This window comes from Crinia signifera, chromosome 4 (assembly GCF_055691185.1).
Source record: "Crinia signifera chromosome 4, ASM5569118v1, whole genome shotgun sequence".
Lineage (NCBI taxonomy): Eukaryota > Metazoa > Chordata > Amphibia > Anura > Myobatrachidae > Crinia > Crinia signifera.
This window is the reverse complement of record NC_139220.1, coordinates 142,198,598-142,210,894: the sequence shown is the minus strand read 5'-3', so window position 1 is coordinate 142,210,894 and position 12,297 is coordinate 142,198,598. Positions and strand designations below refer to the sequence as shown.

Genomic DNA, 12,297 nt, shown 5'->3' with positions numbered 1-12,297 from the left:
ATTGTCATTATTTTTACTCTAAACCACGGATTCTGAACACCAGTACCATCAACAGGTGTTTTGTGGATTTCATTAATGATGCACAAAGGAGATCATCTATTTTGCTGTGTCAGTAATGATACCACCTGCTACCCAACAAAAATCCACAAACCATGGCATATTCTCACATAATTTGAGCAAAAGCAAAGACGTCAATACATTTTTTTATTCAGGAAATAATCAATTTTCTCTGCTGTTCCCCTCTTGTTTGGGTAAAGGATTGTTAAGTACCTTTATTACTTATATATAAAAAAACAAGTTGCACTATAGGGAATATTGTTGTTTGTCTGGTAGACAGTTATTCTTATTAAAAAAAAAAACAGCAAATCACCCAAATGGAGCATGGCATGACCTGAGTAGAAGTAATATACTGACACTGCAACTACAGAGAGCTCAACATGCAACAGAGTGTGAATACCACATGTTTGTCACTCAGCCAATAGTAGCAGCATAAAACAGATACACATATCAAAATGTATTTTATAACGAATTTCAGTTGAATCAATTTTGACAGGAAATTGACATATGGCTTCATCACAACTGCAGATTTAAACTGTCCATTTAATATACATTATTTGTTGCTGCTTGTAAAAATACTCAAAGGCCATACTTCTTCTTTAGAGCCTTTATAGAATCATTAGTCTTCTCTGATTGTTCTATATAAGCAAATAAGGCGCGCACATCTGCAAAAGAAAGACAACCAAAATGGGTCAATGTAAATATTTACCAAACCATTCATCTAGATTTACTGCATAAAACTTCTTAGTAAACAGATATCATTTATAAACCCAATGACTATGTTTTTTCAGCAGTGAAGTTATATTGGGTTCACCTGAACAATAACTTTAGACGTTACCGGACATTTCCACCCATCACGGACATTGGAGGACCACATGTGCTTATTGATCGTGACTAGCGATGTCTGACCATAATTGTCCATAGTAACAGACAAATAACACTGGCTTATATCACATCCACATTCAATGCAGGAGGTACCATTCCAGATGCATATCCAGCAAGTCAGAGCAGCAATATTTGGCTTCAATCAAATATGGGAGCAGAAGACCCACCAGAGTATCCCTTTGTGGTTTCACCAATTAGAGCCTAGAGGCAATGGACCACAATGGTCAACAAGGCACACCGTAATGGTGTGGGGTGTGTTCATGTGGCATGGGTTGGGTCGCCTGGACATGTCATTGAACGGTAACTGCTATGTGTTAATGCTTGATGACCGTTTGCAACCCTCAATGGGCTTCATGTATCCCTCCTCCCCCACACTGATAGGTGAACATGATAACATTATCCTGCTGGAATATTCTATCAATTATTTATTGGACATGGTGTAGAGGTCCATTCAATCCAAAGCTCCAGCACCTACAAATATCAGGTAGCTGTGGGAAACTATCCAGACAGCATAGGTCACTCTCTCTCTCTCAAGTCTTCCACCAACTTGTGGAATCTATGACACGCCAAGTTACAGTAGTATTCCAAGGGAGTCCTACATCATACTAGGCACATATACCATGACTTTTGGCATTCGTGGGATGATAAATGGTTTCTGTTACAGGGAAATCTTTCCATGTTGCCAAAAAAATTAAACTGGGGACAAAGTATATTATTCCTAAGGACAAAAATAAAGAAAAATACTGTAGATGCCTTTACCTGCCGAGAATCCTGACTTTAATCCCAAAGATAAACAGTAGCAAAACTTCAACTGTGCCTTACATTGTCAATACCCAATATATCTCAATATTGCAAATAGCGTTCAGTCTGTGTAGAAAGTTAATAGATATTGCTCTAAAAAGACTACTGGTTGTAAACGTTTCTAAAAAGGAAGTCCAACTAAATTGTGACCTAGATAATAAAGGTCCATAAACACTGGCCAACTATGCCCAGTGTGTATGGATAGCGATGTTCACATTCATCGCTGTGGGCATCACTGAGTGGCTTTCCCCCTGCGCGGGCGGTGGGGGGGGGGGGGAAGCGGGCGGCTTTGCATAGCGCAGCGCTATGCAAAGTCATCCTCAAAGCAGCTCATCTGCTGGTATTACCAGCACATGAACAGCTTTCCCAGCGATGATGCAGGAGCTCGCAGCAGCGCTCACCACTCATCGCCGGGCCATACACACTGGGCAGCTTTAAGTTGAAAGCCGCTCAAACAGGCTGTTTTGAGCGACTTTCAGCTCAAAGTCGTCCAGTGTGTATGGGACTTAAGTAAAATGGATTGTGAGGGAATTTTTATGATATGACTTATTAAATGCCCATTGAGGTTTTATGTGTACATTTGCTTTGCAGCAGTTACCAACTACAGAATATATGCTATACATTTAGCTTTCTCAAATATGCACAAGTTACCACTAAGCGCTTATTTAGCTGCATGCCCCATTCTGCCTTTTGGGCATAACCTGGTAAAACTCTGCATTACTGTTTATCGATATCTTTAAGCTGTGTACACACCGGGGCAATTTCAGCACATATCGCTGGCAATATGGTTGCTGAGCAACCATATTGCCAGGGATTTCATGTGCTGTGCGAGATAAATCGCCTGGAAAGCTCTCCCGCTGCCAGCCCTTCATGGTCACTGGTCGCAGGAGCATGCTCCTCTGATTATGGCTAAAAATCGCTGGTCACAATGCCCTGTGCACCAGTGATTTCTAGTCACAATGAGGTAGCGACAGCATAGCTAGCAATTTTCAGCCAAAATCGCTGGTCACTGATGAAAACCGTACACGGAGCAATATATTGCAAGATATTGGCACTACTTTTATTATGCATCACAATAGTAAATAAAATATAGTGTCATTAAAGAATTGCATCTATAAATGCACTTTGAGACACCTGGAAAGTGCAAAAGGCATCCCACTGAAATCACAGAAAGACTTCTGGGGTAAGATTTAATAGGATGAGAGATTCATTTACACCGCAGAAACCAGTTTGATTTTGCTGTATAAATGATTGCCGCTTTAAAAAACCTGGAGATTTCTCACTTTCTGAATCTCTCATCCTATTAAATCTTACCCCTTGTGTCCTGCACCTACAGTGATAAATACTTTTGGAGAACAAAGGAGGTTGCAGTCCTACCAGCCAGTTATTGTTCCCATACTGTACTTGCAAAATATCCTTCCTTAAAATTCATTTAAAGGTCTGATTTGGAAATGACATCTTTACGTTAGCAAACATACACAATACAAGCCGTATAGGCACATTCAGCAATAAACATGTTAATTCACGTAATTTGACACAACTCACCTTACAATATATACATGCTTGCACTTCCTTTACAGATTACCAACATGATATACTACTGTAAGGCCCATACACACTGGGCGACTTTGAGCTGAAAGCCGCTCAGTTTTATCATTTGAGCTGCATTCAGCTCAAAAGCCACTCAGAAGGTGAATATCGCTCAGTGTGTATGCACTGTGCAATTTTCACCCCAGAGATTTTCCCCATCATTGTTGTCCAAATATGCTGGGAAAAAATGCCCAGTGTGTATGAACCTTAACGAATGCTGGTGCATCAGGGTACACATAGCCACTTTGCAATGCCACTGGCATTTCCAGCTTTGTAAAGAGCCCTCTAAATAAAGGGTTTACTTTTGTAAATGTATAATGTATCTTTTTATAGGATTAGTGGTCTTTATTTCCAGGTATATCAAAGGCTATTACAATACATTAAGAATAATAGTTAGAAATAAATGTACTTCTGTTCAGCATTCAGAACTTACTTTCTTTTTCGGATCCAGACAAAAACATTACTGCCATGTCAAACCTGTTAAGCTGAGAAAACCTTTGTAAGATCTCCAGCACAAGTGCTGCGTCCTCATTTCTAGGGAAGGAGATATACAACACAGACGTTAAAAATAGGTGAAACTTTAAATACTGAAATGCGTAAATTTGTGGAAGTCTTATGCCAAGGAGATTAACTGCTTTATGCCAATGCAAATATCCATAGATCTTCAAGCGTGAAGCCGCAGTACCTATTGTGTTTCTGGCCACACCAATAAACATTAGCATTGGCACATGTACCTCACCCAACAGTGGGTATGTGCACCTCAGAATGGACACAGAACTCCAGCTAAACATCCACAAAACTCACATGAGATACAAGAAATGCCCATGCCACAGCCACATCCATATAATTAGCATCATCATCTACAACAGTTTATTATAAAGCACATCAGATTCCATTGCACTTTTGGAAACAGTGATAAAACAAACTGGGCAATAACACAGACAGCCATAGTTACATAGGGCCTTATTCTAGTTTACTCTTTCTGACAAAATACTTCTTAGATGGACAAAACCATGTGCACTGCAGGGTGGGCAGATTTAAAAAGTGCAGAGATAATTAGATTTGGGTGAGTCATTTTGTTTCTGTGCAGGGTAAATACTGGCTGCTTTATTTTTACACTGCAATATAGATCTCACTTTGAAGTAAAACCCCACCCAAATCTAATTCTCTCTGCACAAGTAACACCTGCCTCACCTGCAGTGCACATGGTTTTGTCAATCTAAGAAGGATTTTGTCAGAAAGAGTAAACTAGAATAAGGGCCATAGTTACATAGTAGGTAAGGCTGAAAAAATACTTCGTCCATCTAGTTCAACCTGGTATAGATATCCATTGCTGATTTGGAAGGTTCTGGTATTTTACAGGCAAATTATATTTCTTATTTGTACCCATGGATGTTTTTCTCCAGTAAATGTTTGTCCAACTTTGCCTTGAACGCATTTAATGAGCCAGCCGTTACCACCTCTTTGGGAAGAGAGTTCCAGAGTTTGACTGTTCTGACCGTAAAGAAATTCTTTCTACTAGCTGAATGAAATCTTTTTTCGGTACTTATGTATTATCTGGGCTCCCATATTAAATGCACCCCATTTTTTCATACCCCTACTATCCAACTACGCATGGAGTTGATTTTATATAGTGCCCAAAGCGTGGCGAGCGCAGCGAGCCCCGCGAGGGGATGTGGTCTCATAAGAAAAACGGGAGCCCAGATATTACATAAGTACCCTTTTTTCTTCTAATCTATACTCATGCCCTCGTGTCCTAGATTCCTTTCTAGTAGAAAAGAGGGTGTGTGACAGTTCCTTATATTGGCCCTTGATATACTTGTACATGTTGAGCATGTCCCCCCTTAAACGTCTCTTTTCTAATGTAAATAGTCCCAAATTGCTTAATCTCTCCCCGTAGCTTAAATTCTCCATTCCCCTAATAAGCTTTTTTGCTCGCCTTTGGACTTTTTCTAATTCTATGATGTCCTTTTTATAGTGTGGGGCCCAGAACTGCACTCCGTACTCGAGGTGAGGTCTCACCAATGCTTTATACAGTGGCATAATTACCCTTGAGTCCCTAGTTTCCATTCCCCTCTTAATACATGCCAGAATTAGCCTTTTTTGTAGCTACATTACAATGGGCACTACATCCTAGTTTGCTGTCTATTTGGACTCCTAGATCCTTTTCAAGTATGGAATTACCCAGTTCCTCTCTGCTAAGGTTGTAACTTGCACACTGGTTGTGTCTCCCAAGGTGCATAACCTTACATTTATCTTCATTGAACCTCATCTTCCATTTTTTTGCCCACACATCTAGCATTGCAAGATCATTTTGAAGCATGGTGAGGTCTTCTGATGATTTGATGACTTTGCTAAGTTTTGTATCATCCGCAAAGATGGATACATTGCTGAGTAACCCTATCCCAATATCGTTAATAAAAATGTTAAACAAAATGGGCCCCAAAACCGAACCCTGGGGCACTCCACTTAGTACCGGTATCATATCTGATACGGCACCATTCACAACCAATCTTTGTTCTCTATTACCTAGCCAATTCCCTACCCATCTGCAGATATTTTCACCCAATCCTAGGTTCTCCATTTTATTAATCAATCTCTTGTGTGGGACAGTATCAAATGCTTTAGCGAAATCTAGGAAAATCACATCTACAGCATTTCCATTATCGAGGTTTTTGCGAACATCTTCATAGAACCCTAGTAGATTAGTTTGGCATGAACGATTTTTCACGAACCCATGTTGGTTAGTACTGAGTAGACGGTGATGATCTAAATATTCCTGGATACCATCCCTTAAAAATCCTTCAAATAGTTTACCCACAATTGATGTTAAACTAACGGGTCTGTAATTAGCGGGATCTTCTTTTTTTCCTTTTTTGAATATTGGCATTACCTCCATTATTCTCCAATCTTTTGGTACTATACCTGACGATAGTGACTTGCTAAAGATATAATGTAGGGGGTAGCTAGTTCATCCCTTAATTCCATTAATACCCTCGGATGAATCCCATCTGGCCCTGGTGATTTATTTGTTTTGAGTTTGCTTAGCCTCAGTATTATTTCCTTCGGCGTGAAATCCACAATGAGATCTGGCTTATTTGTCCCGTTTGTGGTAAATGTTCGTTCCACAGTCTGCTCTCCCTTAGTAAATACTGATGAGAAGAACTCATTTAACAGTTTTGCTTTTCCCTTGTCCTCAGTAACACTTTTTCCACTAGTATCAGTTAGTGGGCCTATGTTTTCCTTAATTAAACGTTTACTATTTATGTATTTAAAAAACTTCTTTGGGCTGGTTTTGCTTTCAGTGGCTATGCACTCTTCATATAATATTTTAGCTGCTTTGATTACCCCTTTACAAGTTTTGCTTGATTCTTTGTATTTTGCGAATGCCTCCTCATTCAAGTTATTTTTATAGAATTTAAAGGCTCTGGTTTTATTGTTGATAGCTGACCTTGCTTCTTTGTCCAACCATGGTGGCTTTTTTTTGTTGAATTTACCTTTAGTTACTTTAGGAATGTATTCAATAGTTAGTGAATCAAGCACCTTTTTTAGAGTATCCCACATTTCCTCTGCATTTTTTCCCTCCATAACCGTTTCCCACCCAATTCCTGTTAGGGCTTCCCTGAATAATTCAAAGTTCGCTTTTCTGAAGTTTAGTATTTTTGAAGATCCTTTTTGATGTAATTTACTGAAGTTGATTTCCAGTGAAACCATATTGTGATCACTGTTCCCTAATTGTTCAATTACTTTTGTGTTTGAAACTAAGTCTGTGTTATTTGTTAATACTAAGTCCAAGAGTGCCTCATCACGAGTTGGAGTTTCTACCGTTTGTGTAATAAACTGGTCTTTAAGTAAGCTTAAGAACCCATTGCTGGGGGCGTGGCTTGGAGCTCGGGGAGACAAGTAACATGGCGACGGAGCTCCGTCCGTAACTTTGACTTTAAAGGTCTCCCTGCACGAACCGCTCCGTCAACTGACCGGGAACATCAACGGCAGCCCCCCTCCAGTGCCCCGGTTCCGGTTCCATTACAAAGAACGGCCGCTCGGACGTCCACGCAGGTTCCGGACACCTGCGGCCTGTCAGGACCGCCCGGTCCCAGCGCTCTCTCACCTTCCGAGGCGGCTCTCTTCCATCTGGTGACGCGGGTTCGCCACGCTCTGAGGGCGCCTTCGCTGTCTGCTGTCTGCCGCCCACCGTTGGTGCGGAGGTGGATCTCCACGGTGGGGCACATCTGAGGATACGTGGCGCTGATCGGGATCTGGGACGGGCGCACGCTGTGCACCTCATCAACGCTGAGGCGCCATTTTGGGATCAACAGCAAGTATAATCTGCCATTGCTGCAAATATTTTAAACAAGGACACATAGGGGCTTTGACCAAAATATTACTGAGGTGGGAGATTTATAGTGATAAGATCTCTACAACCATATATATCACGGTATTTGTTATTGGGTGACTATATTCCAGTTTAAACTTAGCTTTAAATACCCTCTCTAATGCAAAGACCCTCCCTTGCTGTGATGCATCAGATCTCACGGGGGGCATAGAGATGATCATGCCTCATGTTATGTGAAAAATGGGCATTGGGGACTCCCTCATGAATCTACAATTTAATATCTGACTGATCTACTTTTACAATAGTGCGCAAACAAATGCAAATTGGCACATCATTTATCAAATCCTGCACAGGGAAAACATCTCTAGTTTTCTGAAGTCATTATTGAACAGTCTAAGTATTGGGCATCTATTTGCTGCCACTCGGTGGATATGAGTAGGTCTGGTAGATCACACACTCCAGCTTCTACCAAACGTTCCCGTTTAGCAAAGACAGAGGACTCTTTTACTACCATCAGTGCTACAAAACCAACATCACCTGGTGGGATTACAGATCTACAGGAGGGACAAGATTCACAACGTAAACCTACAATGGCGCTAACATACGATGACATTGTCAAAGCTATAAAAGACACGGTTACTCCTATCGTAGAAGCTCAGGCAAACAAATTCTCTGCTGCTCTTAGAGAGTTGAAAGAACAACTAGAATCTACAGAATTGCAAGTGGTGGCAAACCAAAATAAAATTGAAGAACATGAACAAGCCTTATATGATATGCAACAAGATCTGGACCAGGTGAGAAATACTAACCGCCAACTTCTCGCTAAAGTCGACGATCTAGAGAACCGCTCTCGTCGCAATAACTTGCGCATAGTTGGCCTACCAGAAAGCCTCAAGGGCCCAGACCTGTGTTCTTTTATAAGTTCAGACCTTCTACAAATTCTGGAGCTATCATCTGAACTGCCTAATTTTGCGGTGGAAAGGGCGCACAGGCTGGGTCCTATGCGTGACTCCAGACGCCCGCGCACTGTAATATTTAGATGCCTAAATTCAGCACACAAATCCGCCATATGGATGGCAGCGCGCAAAAAAGAAAAGATCGAGTGGCAGCAGAATCGGCTCCTAATCTTTCAAGATTATTCAATAGAAGTCTCTCGGGCACGGAAAGAAATGACCCCGGTTTGCTCTAAATTAATCCAAGCTCAACGCAAGTTTGCGCTTTTATTTCCGGCCAGATTACGCATATTCACAGAGTCGGGATACAAGGACTTCTCTACACCCGCAGATGCCTTGGCTTACATGGAAGAAGCTAGCGCTTCTCAACAGGATGTTTCAAATTAACGACTACTGGTTCCTGGACTGAACATTGGCTATCGTTTAAGGACTAAGTGGTTTCAATTGCAAATAGAGATTTCAGTTTCTCTTTTAGTTCCCACTGATCAAAATGTATGTATCGGACTTGAAGCAGGTGTATTACAGGTTACAGGTATTTTTTTTATTTTTCATAGATGTGAAATTATTTGTGGCCTCACAGAATTTCTAATACGTTTTATGTTTTTTCTTATTCTCATCTGCTATACATATCAGTGTATTGATACGCATGAGCCAATAGCGATAACTACTGATAAGTTTTGTTTAGATGTGCACTAATAATAAGGGAAATGCAGGGAGCCCCTGCCCTTAAATATTTACTCCCATATGGAGTTTCCATGGTTATGTTATTGTACCCCTATGTTGTTGGTACTCCAACATAAATACAAAGATAGTTATTTTTATCCCACGGTTTTCTTCCCTACCCTAGTCCACCCATTAGAACCTTTTTATGCACTAATGTGTATGGTCGCCAGGATAATTCATAAGGTCCCTTTGATGCGGGAATTACAACTGATTTATTATACATGCTGTAGATTTGAATATTTATGCTTATTGTCTATGTACCCTCTTGGTCTGACTGTTGGCTCGTTACTTGAATCTCTTAACACTAAATATAATGACTAATTTAATTGCTTATTCCTGGAATGTCCAGGGCATAAACTCCCCGGCGAAACGTCGCAAAATTATATCATATCTCAATATCCATAAAGCAGATATTTCTTTTTTACAAGAAACCCACCTTACAGACTCCGAACATGAGAAACTTTCGATGTTAGGTCAAAAAAATGTAGCCTATGCATCATATACTTCTAAATCCAGAGGAGTAGCCATATTAATGAGGAGGTCTCTACCTCTGGTTGTGGAGCATCGGCGGTCAGACCCAGAGGGACGATATGTGTTGATTACTACCCGATTATTTGATAAACAATATGTTTTCTGCAATATTTATGCTCCAACAACTTATAATAAGTCATTCTTTTTAGCTGTGTATAATTTATTGTTACCATATCTAGGGTCTAACATAATTTTAGGCGGAGATTTTAATTGTTTGGTGTCCCGATGCCTAGATAGACAGCCCGCAATTACATCTCCATCCCCTCCCAGAAAATATGGCATCCCCTTTTTACTTAACGCCTTGCATTTGGTTGACATATGGAGACTCCATCATCCGATTGAAAGGGAGTTTTCCTTTTATTCAAACCCTCATTCAGTTTTTACTAGAATAGACTACTTCCTGCCCTCGGATGGTTTGGCCTCAAAAATTAACGCCTCAGGGATTGAGACTTTGGGTCTGACGGACCATGCTCCTGTCTGGATTAATATTTACACCCAGGCTCCCATAGGTAGCTACAGGTTGTGGCGTTTCCCCTCTGGCATGATGTCCTCTAATGTATTTCGTGATACCCTCCAATCAATGTGGACCGAATATCATTTGACTAATTCCCAACATCAAGTACACCCGGCCCTTTATTGGCAAACAGCGAAAGCAGTTTTGAGGGGTAAATTAATATCACATATGGCACAACATAATAAACAACACCAAGACAAATTACGTTATGCACAACTGGAGTTAACTAAGGCATACGAAAACATGAAATGTACACATTCGCTTTCACATACCGCTAAATTTAAGGAATGTAGAACCAACCTAGATTCATTAGTCCAAATGACGGCTGATAGAAGAATCAACAAAAATAAACATCAATTCCACTTACATGGTAATAAAAACAGCAAAATTCTGGCCAACCTACTAAATGGAGAAAGATCTTCGACATCCATTCTTGCACTGCGAGATGAATCAAATGTTATTCAATCTACAGGCCCCAAGATCATTGATATTTTGCATACATTCTATACCGATTTATACACCCAAAACGCAATTGACCTGAATCAAAAGCAACAATTCTGGTCAACTTTTTCCCACCCGGGATTAAGAGATGAACAAAAATCCATGCTCATTGCTCCTATAACGGAGCATGAGGTGATAACTGTAATTAAGGATCTCAAGTCCGGGAAATCACCTGGGCCAGACGGCTACACCACAGAATTCTACAAATGTCTAGCACAGCCTATCACTCCTATACTCACCTCCTTTTATAACTCACTTTTATTGGGCGAACACCTTCCACCCTACTTCAGTGACGCAATCATTAAACTTCTCCCAAAGCCAAATAAAGATCCCCTACTCCCATCATCATACCGCCCTATATCGTTATTAAACGTTGATTATAAAATTTTTACTAAAATAATCGCCAATAGAATGAAGATGCTTTTGCCGACTATAATACACGAGGACCAGACAGGTTTTATATGGGGACGTAGTGCGGTTTCAAATATACGTAAGGTCTTGGCGCTTTTACAGAATCTAGATGATATTCACGAGGATACTTTACAAGTTCTCATTGCAATGGATGCTGAAAAGGCCTTCGACCTCGTGGTCTGGGACCATCTTTATGAAACACTCACTAGGTTTGGATTCCCACCAGAGTTTGTAAATTTGATTCGTAACCTTAATTCTGCGTCCTCGTCTGTTATAGTCGCCAACAATTATCTTTCTAGCCCCATCTCCATACAGAGAGGAACCAGACAGGGGTGTCCTCTCTCCCCATTACTTTTTGCCCTAGTCCTGGAGCCCTTGGCTATAGCTCTTCGCAATCTTACACAATTCACTGGTATTCAAGTAGGCAAAGTGGAACTGAAATTATCTTTATTCGCAGATGATCTGCTACTATTTGTTTCACGCCCTAATGTATCAATTCCACACATCATGCAATTAATTTCGGTCTTCAGTTCATTTGCTGGTTACAAAATTAATGCATCTAAATCTGAAGTGCTGCCCTTAACTAGATTAGATCTTGCTTCCTCTTGCACACCTTTGGTGGAGACTTTCCCTATCATATCATCTAAAATTAAATACCTAGGCATCAACATTACCCCAAAAATCTCAAAAATATATGAAGCAAATTTCCCCTCTGTAATAACAAAAATTGAACAAAAAACTGCACAATGGATGAATCTTCCTTTATCACTTCTTGGCAGAATAGCCGTAGTTAAAAGTATTCTTTTTCCAAAATTAGCTTACCCGTTACAGATGATTCCATTTTTCCTACATAAATCAGATACGGATAAATGCACTACACTCTTTCGTAAATTTATCTGGCGATCCAAAAAACCCCGAATTGCAACACAGAGACTTCATCAGCCTAAGTGTAAGGGAGGAGTAGGCTTACCTGACATTTTTACATTTTCATGTGC

The 12,297-nt window shown here is 40.4% G+C and overlaps 1 protein-coding gene across 1 annotated transcript in view; it reads right to left on the bottom strand.

Annotated features, from left to right (window-relative positions):
• Positions 1-313: 313 nt before the first annotated feature.
• RPAP3 (RNA polymerase II associated protein 3) overlaps positions 314-12,297 on the bottom strand; it is a 56,046-nt gene continuing 44,062 nt past the window's right edge. The window contains exons 16-17 of the mRNA XM_083182639.1: positions 3,767-3,867; positions 314-722 (exon numbers count right to left, since the gene is read on the bottom strand). Coding sequence (XP_083038765.1) covers positions 637-722; positions 3,767-3,867 — 187 coding nt within the window. The 3' untranslated portion in view covers positions 314-636. The remainder of the gene's footprint in view (positions 723-3,766; positions 3,868-12,297) is intronic.